This window comes from Pieris napi, chromosome 17, assembly GCF_905475465.1.
Source record: "Pieris napi chromosome 17, ilPieNapi1.2, whole genome shotgun sequence".
Classification (NCBI taxonomy): domain Eukaryota; kingdom Metazoa; phylum Arthropoda; class Insecta; order Lepidoptera; family Pieridae; genus Pieris; species Pieris napi.
The window spans coordinates 11,594,669-11,612,642 of NC_062250.1; the positions used below are offsets into that span (position 1 = coordinate 11,594,669).

The 17,974-nt window shown below is 34.1% G+C and overlaps 1 protein-coding gene across 3 annotated transcripts; it reads left to right on the plus strand.

The window, feature by feature from the left end:
• The first annotated feature begins 813 nt into the window (after positions 1-813).
• On the plus strand, positions 814-15,176 carry LOC125057789 (transmembrane channel-like protein 5). 3 transcript variants are annotated; one of them, XM_047661683.1, is made up of 15 exons: positions 814-976; positions 1,256-1,390; positions 2,114-2,279; positions 2,717-2,864; positions 4,001-4,243; positions 5,447-5,595; positions 8,679-8,829; positions 9,898-10,136; positions 10,714-10,828; positions 11,266-11,375; positions 11,934-12,126; positions 12,340-12,434; positions 12,853-13,011; positions 13,927-14,060; positions 14,516-15,176. In XM_047661683.1, the coding sequence occupies exons 2-15, from the start codon at positions 1,267-1,269 to the stop codon at positions 14,776-14,778; spliced, it is 2,289 nt and encodes a 762-aa protein (XP_047517639.1). In that variant the 5' UTR covers positions 814-976; positions 1,256-1,266; the 3' UTR covers positions 14,779-15,176. The 3 variants fall into 3 exon arrangements, with proteins under 3 accessions (XP_047517639.1, XP_047517640.1, XP_047517641.1); XM_047661684.1 differs by lacking the exon at positions 814-976 and adding an exon at positions 986-1,180; XM_047661685.1 differs by lacking the exons at positions 814-976; positions 1,256-1,390 and adding an exon at positions 1,647-1,765.
• The last annotated feature ends 2,798 nt before the right edge of the window (positions 15,177-17,974 follow it).

Below are 17,974 nucleotides of genomic sequence, written 5' to 3' on the forward strand. Positions count from 1 at the left end.
GATTACATAATATATGCAATATTAAATGGTATATGTACCTATTTTTCAAATTAAAGAACAATTTCATGAACTTACATGCAATATAAATATCAATAAAAGATATCCAATATAACTAGGATTTACCTCTACTAATTTGCTGATTTTCTTGATATTTTCATATTTATCTGTCTCTAATATGTTATCCTCGCATTGATTCATAGAAAAACTAAAACTCTTAACTTTAAAATATTAACTCTAGTTTAAATTATTATAATTACACGAGAACGTTAAAAAAAGACAGATAACAAATTAAAACCATTTCGTTAAAACGTCCAAAATATGACATGTTTTTAAAACAGTAGCCATTAAAGATGGCAATAGTTGTACTGAATTATTGCAAACAGCAGCTTTTGAGATCACGCTAAAACATGGCGGAGAAACGCCGTTTTTTCTACACTGCCGAAACATTAATTGGCCGTTGGCTACCGAATAGCGTAAGCGTTAATGTGTGTCTTTTCGTAGCACTGTCATGGCGTCGCTTATTGTATCCCGACTCACGCCTTTAGGGCCTAGGCTACCGACTGTCGACACGAGCTGTCATTTTCATACAAATTTAGTTTTCGACTTTCTACATACACTACCGTTAAGCCATCTTGGCTAGACCCCCTAGTCTCAATTATAGTATTATTGAGAAATAATAATATAAGTTATCTGTTAAAAACTTGTCAAGTCTGTCATCTGTAGACTGTATGATAAATATACATATATATTGGCCTAAAGGTCTAGATACCAGGCCATAAACTCCAAAAAAAAAAAAAATATACATATATATTATATAGGTCATTAGTCATACTGATTGCCGAAAGCATAAACATTATGTATTATTTATCTTTTAGTTTGTTTTTTTTATAAATACTAAATCCATGAGGACACCCATAAAATTTGTAAACACTAACATATATGTTATGAGCACTAAGTTGCTCGATTGGTCCCTTAGGTAACTTTCTCTTAAAAATAAATACGAAACAGCAAAGTTGTATTACATTTTATTGAGAAAAACATAATTATATCCTTAACTATTTCAATATTATACTATCTTATCTAAATTGAATTGTAATCTAGTAATCCATCAAAGTGATGCTTTTAGCATTTCCCGTTTTTTTTGTAACTTAATAACTTCTTTTGTTAAACAAAGAAAGTGGTAATTATTTATTCATCAGCTTTTAGAGTGCTATTGCTGAAGGCAAACAATATTTATGATACATTATTTTAACAGAAATCATTATTATGGAAGATCAAGTTGAAGATATTGAATTAAGGTCAGCAACTGTACGCCGAAACCTGACTATCAAAAATAATGTAGCTCGTCAAGTTGCCATCAACTTCATGCCTTCGCGCCAAGCACCATATAGTAAGTATAAATTAAATATAGATTTACAAATAAATAGTTGGCACTGTGTAAGATACATCTTTCAACTGTACTTCCTATACACTACTTGAGAATTAATAAAGATCAAAAGGGCAAATTAAAGGCTGGAATGAATGGTATAAAAATAAAAAAAGGATTTCAACAATTTTAACAGAACCAAGACCAAAATCTCCTAACTTAATTGTAATGCCTGAGATGGTATGATTCAGTCTGAACTTTGGTACTGATGAGATAACAAGGTCTAATGAAGTTAATAGAATGCTTATTTTTTCTCTTATAATTGTAGTTGTGGTTGTCCAGTTAACATTGTGGTAAATTACAAAATGTTTTCTCCAAGTACAAGCAAATTAAATGGAGGTATGGTTAACTATTCTTCACACTAGTAAAAAATTACTTATTGGACAAAAATAATAATTTTCAAATAAAATCATTTCCTCTGCTAATCCTTTGATACTAGGAAACAAACCTATGTTTGAGGCATAGTTCTAGGAATTTTAACTGTATGGTGCAATTACTATATTTGTTCAGCAATTAAATATCTGATTAGTTTATAATTGATATCTATAAATGTTATGCTTCCATGACAGGCCACAAATCTTTTTAGGTTTTATATTCATTTAGTAAAACTAATGATTAAGTCTGAGTAAAACTATTACTGTATTGTATAGATTTTCAAATTAATGTTTATTTTTTTGTATTATCAAGATACATTACGCTTGAGGAGAGTGAACAGTGAGAACAATGCACTATTAGATGCAGTGGCATCTGATACCCCAGATGCGGCTAATAAACAAGCAGATATCATTGTGCGGGAGATGGAACTACATACTCATTTAATGCAAGATGATCCTGTGTCTGAGGAACTTAGAAGGTACCATTAATTTGAAAAATTCTAATGATTAAAACAATTTTTACCTATATATGTTCCTAGTGTTCATTACTATTATTATTTATGTGTTTGTGAGTGCAATATTTAAAATGGGCATTGTTATAAAGTTCATTCAATGTGTGGAAATGTATCTCTAGCCTTGCTAGGCATTCAGTCATTCCCATACTAATTTTAAACATCACATCACTGTTTGTTAAATTTTATATTTTTATCTAATCAGTCTTCAGCTTCTTGACTACTGTCATTCTCTCTCTTGTCTCACTAGTGTAATACATAATTACAAAAACATAATTTATAAAAAAGATTTAGTATATTTTCTTATATAAGTATAAGTCTTAATGACAAATATCTATGAGCATAATAATATTCTTTTGTAGTTATAAATTACTTCTTAATCATTGAAACTTTTACATTTTAAGGGAGGCCTTACGGGATCTTCCTCAGGGACTGACAATGAAACGAAACGTGAGAGCAAAACTTTCGGCCTCTGTCAGTTTACGCTCGAAGAGACAACCAATTTCTGTATTCAAGAGATTCAAGTACCGTCTCAGTTTTGTATGGAAACGGGTAATTTAAATATTTTGAAACTACTTAATCTTTCCTTATGATTTCCCAAGATAATGCAAAATGCACTCTTCTACATAAACACTTCTTAACCATATCCTATCCGGCTCAAATGTATTTTTCTATTCTATTGTAATTCATAAACCGTAACGTTAAATAGTTTTGGTAATTGTACAATTCTTCTATTGTTACTATTAATTTTATTTTCGTTGATTTGGTTATGCGCCTCTTGCACTTTAGCCTTCATATATATTTTTTAGTTATTTTCCTTACTAGGGTTGCCTGGAAGAGATTGCCCTTTGCATACCTATTAATTTGTTACTTGTTTTATAACTAGTAAATAAATAAACTGGTTCTTTGTTCAAGAATTAATCATAGACTATATTGTTATTATAAAATTAACTGTCATTTTTATATCACAAATGTTAATTACTAGCTTAAATATAAATGATGAACTTCGTTAGTTTCCATTGCCAGTTCTTCAGCCCTTAAAGTATTTTAGAATTTACTCCTATCTTTACAAAAAAGTGATTCATTAATAATAGCATTCTCAGACTCAGAGAATTTGCAGTTAAATTATATACAGTTTGTTATAACTTGTGTTGTGTGTATTCATATTAGTTTACACTAATAGTATCTGGTACATATGAGTTTTCACTTATGGCTATTCTTTTTAAATGCTTGCACATTGATGTAATTGGTGAATGGAGGATGTCAAATTATTCAGCCGCCCATAGACACTAACATTACCAGAGGGCTTACAAGTTACGGCCTTTGATGAATAAAATAATAATAACAATTAGACTCATACCTAGGTAAGGAGTGTTGGCCTAGTAGCTTCTGCGTGAAACTCTCATCCCTTAGGTCGTAGGTTCGATCCCTAACTGTGCACCAATGGAATTTCTTTCTATGTGCGCATTTAACATTCACTTAAATGGTGAAGGAAAACATCGTGAGGAAACCGGCTTGCCTTAGACCCAAAAAGTCGCCGGCGTGTGTCAGGCACAGGAGCCTGATCAACTACTTGCCTATTAGAATGACAAATGATCATGAAACAGATTCAGAAATCTGAGGCCCAGACCTATTTTTTTAAATTTAGAATACCTATTGGTTATTGACATAAATGAATACAATTACAGACTCGTGAACGTTTTCGTGACCTAATCTTCTCAATACAACTGTGGTATGAGCCGATACGCACCATCGAAGGCCATTTGGGTACAGCGGTCGGGTCGTACTTTCATCTTCTGCGCTGGCTTTTCAGCCTGAATCTGCTGTTGAGTGGATTGGTGGTTTGCTTTTTAGTAGTGCCTCAAGTGCTTCATGATCATAGTAACTCTACGGCTACTGATCTTCACTGGTTGGATGTCATCAGTGGTAAGGTGAGAATTAGTTATTGTTGATCAGTAACGTTCCTAGTATTTTATACTTTTAATTTAAATAATACTTCCTTAGAAAAATGATTGATGTCTTTGCGGCGTTATTAAGATTTTGATAGATAAAATCATCGATAACATTTATTACTTGATTAAACGGTTTCCCACATCACATATAATCACAAATATACAAATAAAATAACAAAAATCAAAATCATTTTCATCATATAGGTAACACAATGTACACTTATGAACGTCAAAAAATAAAAACATATTAAATGCTTCTAATTTTACATTTACTGCCAGTTCTTAAATTAAGGGCTCAGAACCGAAGAGAAGAACTGGCAATAAATGTTCCGCCACTCTTTCTAATAGCCAAGTTTTTTGTTTTACAAAATGTTTGCAACCATTCCACATGACTTTATAAGTAATTAATATTAATAAAATTAATTAAAAACAAAGATTTGTCCTATATCAGCAGGAGGCATGGTGAAATTACACAGTAACACAGAAGTTAAACAAAATATAAAATAACTATTATTATGACATTGTATGAAAAATTATTAATAAGAAGCGACCCATCCTACTTTTGCATGGGATACCCGTTACTATACTGTTGCGTTTTTCCGTGCAGTTTTCTTTCCATTTTTTATATGTGACAGATATGAGACTCAAATGATGTTAAGTGATAACGCCGCCCATAGACACTCACTTTGCTAAAAGGCTCGCAAGTGCGTTGCCAGTCTTTTAAGAATTGGTACGCTCTTTTCTTGAAGGAACTAAGTCTAATTGGTTCGGAAATACTTCAGTGGGCAGCTGGTTTCACATGCTGGTGGCAAAAACTGTCTTAAAACGCTCAGTTGTGGAACGACGGACGTTAAGGTGATACGGATGGTATTTTGTATTTTGCCTTGACGTCCGATGATGAAACTCATCTTTGGATATTAATACTAAAAACCTTCCTCAAAGTTCAAGAAAGAGTTACAAAAACACTCGAATTTGTACATCCGTTTCCGAGTTTTTCGCTTAACATATATTGCGATTCATTTTTATATATATATAAAGAAGATATAATATAGGAAAGTAAAATATACTAAAGTCATACACCAGTGTACGACATTGTAACACGCTCCAATATTTTGGTAAAGTGCTAACCAAATTAAAACAAAATCTGAAGAATGTTTTAAATAAAAGAAAGTCTTCTTCCAGGGTGGACTAGAAGATTCCCTTTTGTTCTACGGCCATTACCACGATGGTGTTATCAACGGCTCTCTTCCCCTCTCTTACAACATGCCCTTCGCGTATTTCTTCACGATGTTCTGTATCTACGTGGGGTTCTTTGTGGTGTTCTGTTACAGGTCAGTATTATTATTATTTTACTGCAATATTTATGATCTGTGTATTAGGTTACCTTTGGATTTACTTTGAATAACTAAATAAAATAACATCATTAACTAGCTGCCCCCGCGAACTTCGTTTCACCTAAATAAGTTTTTTTACTTAGTCTGGTTACTGTATGGTACTAGTACGGTTCCTGGGGCATCGGGGTGCTTTAAATAATAAAGTCAAATCATTTATTTCAATTAGACCATTTAAAATGGCACTTTTGAACGTCAAAAAAAAAAATATATAAAGAAGATTCTAGTTGCCCCTTCCAAAAGGTAGTTTCGTGTGGAGAAGAATGGGCAAGAAACTCCACACTTACTCTTTTAAAATAGGTTTACAATATTTTGTTACATTTGTTAAATAATTATATGTGAAGACAATGTACTCTTAGAATAAACTACTATACTAAAAAAGTTAGTATACATGTTCCTCACATATTTACAAATATCGAAACCGTAGAATATTAACATAAAAAAGTAATAAAAATATTAAAAAAACACAACAAAACAGTGTGTGAGATACAAAAAAATAATAATAATAATAATTACATTTGTAGCATTATAAATTTAAAAATAATAATAATAATAACAAAAATATGTTACAGCAAAAAAACAGCAACCAATTTGATTTTGTCCAGGCTCTATGATTGTCCTATGGAGCAGGACCAGCATGTTTCCAAGCATTCTTATCTTGAATATAATCATCTAATTTGTAATATGCTTGTTTACAAAGTGTACTTTTAATAAAACATTTAAATTTTCGTTCATTTAGTTTTAAAATGTCACAAGGTATTTTATTGTAACATTTCACACAGTACCCCATAAATGAATTTTGAACTTTGGCTAATCTGAAAGATGGTTGAGCTATTTTATCTTTATTTCTAGTACTAAAATTATGTCTTTCATTTATTTTACTAAAAAGATGTAGATTCTTTCTTACATACATAATACTTTCATAAATGAATTGGCAAGGTACTGTCATAATATTAATCTTTTTAAATAGTTCCCTGAGAGATTCGCAACGACGTAGATTATAAATGGCTCTGACCGCTCTCTTTTGCAAAATAAAAATGGATTCTATGTCAGCAGCCCGACCCCACAGTAAAATGCCGTAAGACATTATGCTGTGAAAGTAGCTAAAATATACCAAACGTGCAGTTTCTACATTGGTTAAATATCTTATCTTTCTAACCGCATAAACGGCTGAGCTCAGCCGCCCCGCAAGAGATGTGATATGAGGTCCCCATTGTAACTTCTCGTCTAGCGTGATGCCTAGGAAAACCGTTTGATTAATAAATTCCAGTTTTCCTTCATTCAACATTATGTCACATTCCTTACTTTTAACATTTGGCAACGTAAATCTAATACATTTAGTTTTTTTATCATTCAGTGCCAAATTGTTTACCGTAAACCAATTTTGGACCCGAAGAATAGAGTTATTCACGTCGTCACGATTTTGTGACCGTCGATCTACTTTAAAAATCAATGATGTGTCATCTGCAAATAACACCATCTTCGGTTTATTCTGAACTAATTGGGGTAAATCATTTATGTATACTAAAAAGAGGAATGGACCCAATATTGAACCTTGAGGAACGCCCATTGTAATTTCAGACCCTAACGAGTTTATGCCGTTAACCTGAACTTTAACCTGTCTGTTTTTCAAGTAAGATCTTAGTAAGTCCAGAGCTTTGTTCTTAATCCCGTAGTGATTAAGTTTCAGCAGAAGAGTCTCATGGTTTACGCAATCGAACGCCTTCGACAGATCGCAAAAGATTCCAATGGCATCTTGTGATTCCTCCCAGGCGTTAAAAATGTTCTTGATTAGGGAGACACCGGCGTCAGTTGTACAACGCCCTTTGGTGAAACCGTACTGTTGTTCATGAAAGATGGAGTTTTTATTAAAGTGACATAACATTTGATTGAGCATTAACTTCTCAAACACCTTACTGAGAGCTGGCAGAATTGACACAGGTCTATAATTATTGGGTTCTTTACTATCACCGGATTTGAACAACGGAACTACTTTACTGTGTTTCATGAGATCCGGAAAGACTCCTTGGTCTATGCTGGTGTTAAATATGAAAGCTAAATAAGGCGCAATAGTTTCGATGATAGAACTACAGACTTTTACAGACAATCCCCAAAATCTTCTGTAGATTTAATTTTAAGATCTTTAAAAGCTTTTATAACAGCCTGGGGGTTTGTATATTGAAATCGAAACTTGGGCAAAAATCGGGCATGCCCTTACATTCTTCGTAAGTAACGCAAAAGAAAGTGCGGATGATGAATTTAAAGCTTCGGTAGTTTTAAAGGGAATATTGATAAAAAAGTTTTCAAATTCCTGAGCTATTTCTGCATTTGAGTTTATTGGGCCATGTACAGTCTCTAAGTTAAATTCAGTATTACGCTGTTTTTTTTCTACCAGTTTCATTATTTATTATTTGCCAGGTAGTTTAGATGATTCGATTAATAGATGATTTTAGTTTTACTCTATATTAACGATTTGCATACAACGATAGAATATAAGCGAAATAATGAAGTGTTAATTGCTATGTATGCAACGTAACTGTTTAAAAGAATACGTACTAGTTCGTCTGGCTATATTCTCGGGGCGTAACTCCGACGATTTAGGAAATCGCCACGCTTATAAAACTAAGAAAGACTGAGTGAGAAAAATGTACAGCCTTGGCACGTACACGTTCCTTTTTGGTAGTCTCCATAAAAACTGTGGCTTCAGTGTGAGACTCAACCTTGAGGTCGTAGGTTTGAACCCGGCTGGCACCAATAGAGTTTCTGTGTATGTATGCATTTAACTTCACTCGAACGGTGAAGGAAAACATCGTGAGGAAATCGATTTGCCTTAGAAAGTCTACGGCGTGTGTCAGGCACAGGAGGCTGATCACCTAATTGCCTATTACATTGATAACGGTCGTGAATTAGATACAGAAATCTGAGGATCAGACCTAAAAAGGTTGTAGCCCCACTGGGTAGTTTTTTAAGTTGGTTTAAAAGAAAATAAGGAATTAAATCCATTCTATATTATAAAACAATAGGACGGCGTACTCGTACCGACGCAACTTCATAGAGACTTCGGGCGGACTGTCCAACGTGTTCGCGAATAAAGTGTTCTGTGGCTGGGATTTCGGCATCGTGTCTGCGCATGCCGCTTCGCTTAACGCCGCCAGTCTCGTCAACGAATTTAAGGTAAAATTAAAATAAGAAACACATTTTCATCTCAAAAATTAAGTTAAATTAAGCGCAGTTTCTTCCAGACAGTATTTGACAGTTACTTATTGTATTTTTACGGATACATTGATGAGTACAAGGTTACAATATACAAGGTATTTTTTTAAAAGCCCTCTAGCATTGAGTGCTCATGGGCGGCGGTGTCACTTAACATCAGAGGAGCCTCCTGCCCGTAGCGTAGTGTTCTATAAAAGCAGGTCGAAACTTTATAAAATATAGTTCAGGGACTTTTTTATTTTTGTAAAGTAATACATAAATAGTTTTACTATATCTATTGTTCATTAACTTACGTAAGATTCAGAGTTCTATATACCGCCCTTAGGCTGTAATCACATTGGCGTAGAGTTGTTTTTCAACTTTAACGCGCGACTATGCTCGCGTGAGTGCGCCCTGATCTAATGACTTTTATGTGTACGTGAATAGTGCTCGCTTTACGGTATTCAATTATAGAAGAATACAGAGAAGAAAGAGTAATGGAGCTGTGCTCCTCCAGTCAGCCGTCGACGCGCGCTTACTTATTTCCATAGTACAAATTTGTATCTTCATAATGGAAAAATGAACACTGTTAAATGAAAGAAACAAGAGCAACACGCATAGTATATACGTGAGAAAGATGACACGATGTCGCCTCGCCTCTGCGCTGGAGTGAGTTGAGCGAGAGTCGACTCCTTAGCGCAAGATGAGTTTGCGCAATTAAGCCGTATGGCGCAGTGCCTTGTCAGATGCTGCTCACTCCCAGTAGTCAGTACCCTTATAACGCGTTTTACGTCCCCCATATAACGCGCAGATATCTAAAGTTATATTTCTATAGTTTGAAATTTATAATGATTTGTCAAGTCAAAAACTAATTCAAATTGCGTACTTTGCGCCTTCAATTGTGTTGATATAAAAATTCGTGTTCCTAGTTTTTGAATTGTTCAAAAACCGATTTTACGAGACCACTCGTGCAACGCGATTTCCTATAACGCGGTAGACAGGACCGGGGGGTTTACTGTATTGTGTTTTTCATAAATTATATTTTTCCAGGAACTCCTAAGTGAAAAATACAAGGTCAAAGTCAAAAGATCGCTATGTATGAAAATATTCGAGTATATAGTGAACACAATAGTGTGGGTGACCGTACTGGGGAGCATGGTGGCTCTCCACTACGGTGTGTGGTCTCTCCGGGCGATGAACATGCGGACCGGGAACTGGAATCTTCTGGTCTCCTTGATATTGACCTCTGTGCTGGCGGTGTGTCCGCTGTTGTTTAATTTTCTCGTCAGGTACTTTCTTATAATTAATTTAATTTGAGTTTAATTTGACTTGTTGTATAAAAAAACTAAAACTTGTATATGTCACCGTAAAATTGTAAACACCGTTAGATTGTAATCTATCTGGCGAGATTGTAAACTGTCGAAAGATTGTGAACCTCAACGAACTGCTTACAAATTAACGTATTATTATTCGGTAGTTATATGAAATTGTTGGGAAGTAAAATTAATCTGTAATTGACCAAAGAAGTATGAATGATAACTAAGTTAGTGTAGTACAATCTACCGAATAATAATACGTTAAATTGTAAGCAGTACGCTGAGGTTCACAATCTTTCGACAGTTTATAATCTCGCGAGATAGATTACAATCTAACGGTGTTTACAATTTTACGTTAACATATACAACAACAAAAAATATATGGTTTATATGTTTTTTAAACAATTTTTGCGTTTGGTCCTATGGTAAAATATGAGACTTGTATATATTATTCAGCTATGTAGACTTAAAAATTAACTTATGATTTTGTTTAACAATTAAATTATATTTATAAAAATGAATTTATTTATAATTCAATGCCCTGTTCTAGATTGGAGTTCTACAGACCCCGTACATCATTCTATGTGACTCTGGCCAGGACCTGGTTATTGGACATCACGACGCTGGGATTGATCTTCTACTATTGGGCCAAGTCCAGTACGAAGGTATTAAAAAGTGCATTTTTTTTGCTTTAAATCTATAGAAAATTTACTTATTCTGTGTCATGAGGAGACGGAGGCTGGAGTAACTAACAAAGTACTCTAAAGTTTTCGTGATGTATAAAACGCAACGATTCATTCGCTTGACTGTGATTGGTCGGAACGATTAATCGAGTCGCGTGTCTAATCGACCAATCACAGACAAACGAAACGCGCACTTTCGTATACGAAATCCGTATTTTTTATATTTAAAAAAATAATAATTTAACATCGTCTTTTCTGACATTCATAAGTGTACTTGTTTACCTAAATGAATAAATATAATATATTTTGTTCTGTTATTCATTGTAATTTTAGTCCTAGTATTATACAATAAAAATGTTTTAGGAGTTGAAACACCAGAATTTAATATCGTTATGGTGAATTTTGTATCTAAATTTCAGTGCTGGGAGACGGTACTGGGCCAAGAGGCGTATCGCCTCGTTCTGCTGGATTCGGTGGTCTCCTTGCTGCTTCTGCCTGCGGTCGAGTTCCTTAGAATTTTGATATTTAAGTATGTTTATTATATATTGTATTATAAATTATCAAGTCTTTCAATTCAAAATGAATTGAGAGATAAAAGAAGAGAAGAAACAAGTTAAAAGTACCTTTAACCTTGGTGAATGTCATGAAAGTGAATGAAGACAGAGAGGAAGAGACATTGCGTCTCTTTGCGTATTCTACAAAGTGTACTATTTCTGAAGAGTTGTTTGGGTTGATCTCTTCTACCTCGTTTTATCACCGAGCTGTTTTAACTGAAAATTTCATCAGCATCATCTTGATGGAAGTGTTCCACAGTTCCCTTTCAGACACTATCTTTTGCGAACTGGCGAGCTGATCTCTATCTCTATCTGGGGTCTACCCTGGGACATACGATTGTTTATGTAGTGTATACTCCTCCCTCAAAGGCCGTCAACGCACCCACTAAAATAGGTGTCCATGGGCGGCGATGATTTCCTTTCCAACATAAAATTAATAAAAAAATAAAAACCGTGGTTTCGGCCTACCCTTTCGGAAAAAATGCATGAAATAAATAAATGAAAGAAATCTTACAAATGCCTTGTCATTCCAGGTTAAACCCTAAAGGCTCGGGGCCAGAGTTCAATATCGCGTACAATTCGCTGACGCTGATCTACAACCAAGCCCTGCTGTGGCTGGGCTTGCTGTTCTCGCCCTTGTTGGCCGTGGCGGTGACCATCAAGTTCTTCCTCTTGTTCTATATCAAGAGGGTCAGCGTTTTAAGGGCGTGTCGACCGGCTAGGAAGGTGATTGAATCTATTTAAAAGAACTTTAACCAATACTGAATAGTCAAAAGAAGAAGTCGGAAATTTTGTTTCGAATATTAACTTTTCCTAGTTATTTCAGTACAACAAAAGTTTAGTAATTAATTGTTAAATTATTAATTTTTCTCAAAGATCTTAAAAACATTTCGATTTTATAAATTAGTTTTACAATATTTATAGTATATTTTTTTACAGGTGTGGCGTGCTGCGCAGACGCAAACGGTTCTCTATATGTTCGTCACTCTGTCTCTCTTCACCACTCTTTTCGGAATAGGAGTCCTTTTCTTAGCGTGAGTACGAACTTTATTCTTATTCTACCGATAAACTTTAATTAAAAATTAAATAATATGTGAAACTTTTTATATGACTATTAAAAGACAATTGGGCCTCTACATATACTTATATGTTGTATTATTATATAGGAACTATGCTAGAAAAGTCGAGATCGAAATTCGCGTTTATAAGTTATTTATATTTAAATGTGTGGTATTCCCGTAAACCATAGATAATAAATCGAGACTTTTAATCTCTTTTTCTCTGTAAATATTATTGATTTTTTACACAACAAAGAATACACAAAACACGGAAATGAACCTAAAGGCTTGGGGTAATGGGCGACCTTTTTATCTCTTCCAGTTCCAGTGAATCCATACAAAGAGTACCATATACATAGTATCTTAATCATAAAGCCATAGAATATTCTTGTAGGAGCACGTCGGACGCGTGCGGTCCGTTCCGTCAGTACGCGCCCGTGATCGCTGTAATCAGCGAAGGGGTGTTGGGGCTGTCCACTCACCAAACGCTCAACGCCATCATCACCTTCATCATCAGACCCGGGGTTATCGGATTCCTCTTTGTTGCGCTTTGGTAAGATATATATTTTATATGAAACTTATAAATATGTTGCTGAAATAATTATAGGTTTATTAACTATAAAATTTAACCTAACCAAACACTAAATATACGTGATGACAAGTAATTAATAATTAATTATTAGAATTTGTTATTTCTAAAAAGCCTTAAAAACAATTATTTTAATTAAATTCGCAATTAAAACTAGAAAATTTTCTAACAGGCTCTCTAAGTTCGCGTCTTTCTCCACAGACTAACAAACTCTTAATCCTATAGTTAAAGTCAGTTTTGACACATGACAGATAACAATCGAAAAAAAATATAATTATTTCTTTACATAAATTGAAATATATATTTGATTTATTTATTTATACGTTCTAAAACAATGTATGCCTAAAAAATACAAGAAAATATTATTACAAATTTAACACACATACACATCAATTAGAACATAAGCAATCAATGAATCAAAGGAAAAATTAAACAAACAACCACAAAATAAAAACTAAAAATTAATAATAACCAAAACTAAAGATAAAAAAATAATAAATTGATTTACTGTGTGCATGTAATTTGGAGTTTTTTACTTTTACGATTAAATATTTAAGACACCATTTTGCAAGAAATTGCACAATTTGGAAGCTCTTTTTAAGAAACCTTTATTTCTCAACTATCTTTTTTACCAAAGGTTCGAGGAACGGACGAGAGGAACTGGCAATAAACTCTCCGCCACTCTTTTTAATTGCCAAGTGTTTGGTTTTACACAACGTTTGCAAGGAGCTGCAACCATTACACCATGTTCCACATGACATTTTTAAGTAATTAAACATAAAAGGCTTTTATGATTATATACCTTATTAATATAATATCCTCTATTATTTAAAACATTCCCACTGGCTCAGGAACCGTAAATTAATTGTAATTTTTCAGCGTGTCCGTGTACTTCATGCGTGCGAAGTCAATCGCCCAGCGCTCCATGGTCGACCTCTTGCGGCAGATGCTGGTGCTTCAAGCCAAGGACAAGGATTTCCTCCTGACCGCCATCGCCAAAGTCTCCAATGGGGGTAAGACCGTTTGGATATTTTAGGTTTATTTTTATTTATTCACAAAAATCCTTACATTATCCTTACAATACTAAACTTCTAATAAATATATATAAGATATACAATATCGCTACTGTGAACTCTGCAACGTCTTTGTTAATGGGGATCTGATCAACACTTTACACTTTCTTTTGCGAACTAGCGAACTGTGGAATCCCGGTGGGGGCTTACCTGGGAGATACAACCTTCATTTGTTTAAAGAAAGAGTATACTTCTCCCTCAAAGACCGGCAACGCACCCACTAAAAGATGTCCATGGGCTGATATGACTGCCTTTTTTGTTTGCCCCCCTATACTTAAAAAAAAGTTATATCTGGCCCTTGGTGAACAACCTTGGCCGTCGCCGTCGCACGTATCCCTTCGGTACTATACCGAGTTCTTGAAGAACATCTAACTTTTATTTTGATTTCTCTTCAGAATGGCTCTACAGCCCGAAGCCCGAGGAGAACGCTGACAGTCACACCTGGCGTTACTTCCACGAGGTGCGGAAACCCTCGAATGCGGGTTATCACTTCGACGGGTCCCGGCTGAGCCACGCCTTCGACAGGTCCGATAAACCCGTCAGGCCGAGGTCGGAGAGACCCCAATCGGTCAGGACCGACGGAGACACGGACAGCTCCTTCAGTTGGCAAGGGTCGAGCAATTACCTGAACGATCTGGAGAATAGGAGAATGATTTGACAGGTTTTAACTCATTTTGGAAGGTGGTGCTAGCTTTGATGGGTAGAATGTCTTCGAAAATACCAACGTATTACAATATCAGATTTCTTTGTGCTTCTCACCCTGATCGAGAACTTCTAGAGTTAAATGTAGAATAGCGTTTCGGCTCGAAGGACCAAAATGAACGGTTCCCGAGTCAATGGAAATATTCTAAATAATCGAGCATATTATTTTAATTAAGTTTATAATTTATTCATAATGAATTGCTATGTTCTGTAACGCTAAAGAGTGGCTGCGTCTGGGTATATATACTATATATACACTCTCGGAGCGTAACAACGCTTTAGGAAATCGATACGCCTAAAAAATCTTGGCGCCTACAGGCATATTATGGAAACTAAATTGTTGCGAAAGTATAAAGCATTTCTTGTAAGGTGCACTGCCGTTTTTGGGCCCCCTATCCTTTAAAAATGTTTAACCTCATTAAGATTTTTCTCAATTAAAAAAAAAATAATAATTTCAAGAGTTGTCGAACAATTTTTCTAAAATATAGCCCTCAGTAACTCAACTTAAGTTTCCAGTAATGTCAGTTAAACGTGATGCATCATCAGAAAATTCTCTAACAGGATATATCAGAATTAGATTCACGTAGTATTGTAGTATTCGTGTCGATTAGTAATTTTATGAGGCTTTTTGTAATATATAATGGTTTAGTCATGGATTTTATGCTGCCATAATTATAAAGTCCCTGTACAAAGAAACACTTTACGTTTCTACATGTATTTTTTAAATTTTTTTACTTCCCTAGTGTTTATAAAAATATTGCTTGACCCGGGCAACAAAGTCGGTTAAATCTATTACTACTGTTTTAATGTTTTATCATTTTAGACTTCCTTGGGTGGTTACTATAACTGTATTTTTTTTAGAATTTTTGCAAAACATATTAGATTGTAATTCTACCAAATTATCATAAAAGTAAATACGACAGTTTAAAAACAAAGAAAGAGTTCTGTTTCACTAAGGTCATAATATTTCCGCGAAAAGAGAGGTAATAAATTATTACGTTCTAGACATTCGTCAAAATTACCGTCGTAGTGTGCGGTTACTGTGTCGTCCGTCTGTTTGAACCGTGAAACAATTTTCCTCCTTTTATTTTTCCAGAAAAAAAAAATTGATTTTGCCATAACGACTTTGTTCCCCCCGCAAGCGATATCTAAATAATCAATTTTTGTAGACTTTTTTAATTCCAACAAAAGTACATTTAAACAACGGATAGCAATAGAACAGTTGTGATATCGAGGTGCCAAATACTTGAAAGATTATATCATATATGTGCTAAAATTTATTTACATATTAAGTATAAATAACGAAGATTGATTTTATATTATTGCGTACTATCTTTTGGTCTTCCAAAATTATTTCCATAATAACCTGTTGTAGTTATCAGTATTATTTATAAATTAGTGGTGCCTGTTTACCCAGGCCACATGTATTAATTATTGTCTTCAATTTATTATGTAATCAAAGCTTTATTTATGTATAAATTTTTGTCCTCATATTACTAACTATGTATCATAGCTAAAAATGTATGAACTGTGAACAATTATGGGATCACACAATAATCTAAGGGAACCACGTATTACATAAAACCAATAAAAGTACAGAATTTTAATAAAACATTTTTCAATAGTTTTTATAAATGGGCTGTTGGATTTCCAAATTGGACCATTCGTCTAAGTAAACTACCAATGTCGTGAATAACAAAACTGTGTACATACTCGGTCACTCCAAATAGCGATAGCTATTGCGATCACCACTTCAATGCCGAATGTTTGTCACAGAGTGAACATCGAAATTGCACACAAAAAGGTCGGAATCGGTATTGCTAATGGAAATTAAGCTAACAAGTATGAAATATACGAAAAGCTTTACATATTTAAATAGCTATTTTGTTGTCTTTTGATGTTGGATGTTGACGCGTGTCTGTGATAGGACCAGATACTGACCAATCACAATCACGCGAGACGTCTTTGTGTTTTGTGGCAAAGAAACCGTGGACTGAAAGGATGTCCATTCAAGTCAATTAAGCATAATAATTATAAAAGGTATTATTTAGTCATGACAATATTTTTGTACAATAAATTTATTATCTATTTAATGTTTTATTTCGCTTGTGATTCCCACCCTTTAATGAACTTTTCAGTTGAGGAAAATTATACTAAAAAAAACGTGTGTGTACACGCGTTAGTTCTTTGGCGTAACAAGATAAAAATCTTTTCAAAAAATTTATTCTACGTTCTTAGAAAAAACTAAAATGTTGACTATAGCTAACTTCAGGGTGTCGGTTTTTTGTGACGGTGTGCGCGTGCATCGTAAAAATTTACTCTCATCATTTTCCCTAACGCGCCAAAATAAGTATAACTTCAAAATACCTGTTTCTGTGCTACTCTTTATGTGCATGAGATTAATTTCTTCTGAAGCTAATATTATTATCAGCGTATGTAACGAGTTAGCATAGATCGTGGGTTGACTTAAATCAGTCTTTAGAGCTTTCTTAGGCTGCTAAGAAAAGTTGGGTAAACTGAATAAGATTTTGGGAATGGGTGTTCGTATGAACACAATCTTGTCTGTTTCACATCTAGTATTAATCTTCATTTTGTTGATGATCCTTCGTAAATTAGTTATTCTGTGTCAAGTTCTGTTACACAAGAAGTTATTATCATTATCCCTATCTATAAGTGCTTCTGGATTATCGGAACGCTAAGTTTAAGTGAGATTTTGTGTGCCGTGCCGATAATATTCTATCTCCTTACTTCCATGTTAGGAGTACAACCAACATATCACTGGCATCTAAGGGATAAGAACCTTTGTTTAAGACGCTCAAAATTTTATCTCTTCCTTGTATGTATATTTTAGAAAGGACCTTATTCGTTCACGAAAACATAAATATGTTTACGTCACCGGGAGTGGACAACTGTCGAAATAGACATGGGGAGAAATTGGCAATGCCAAAAAATAATCTGAAATTGTATAGAAAAGACACCTTTTGTATGGCAATCAAGGTTCATAATATAAACAGTACCTAAAACATTCAAAGATCTATTAGATCCTATTAGAGTTTTTAAAAATGGACCTACTACTTTTGGAAAAAATCTATTAATTATTATTTGCGTGAAACATTATAATAAATATTAATTTAGATTTAAATTGTACCACC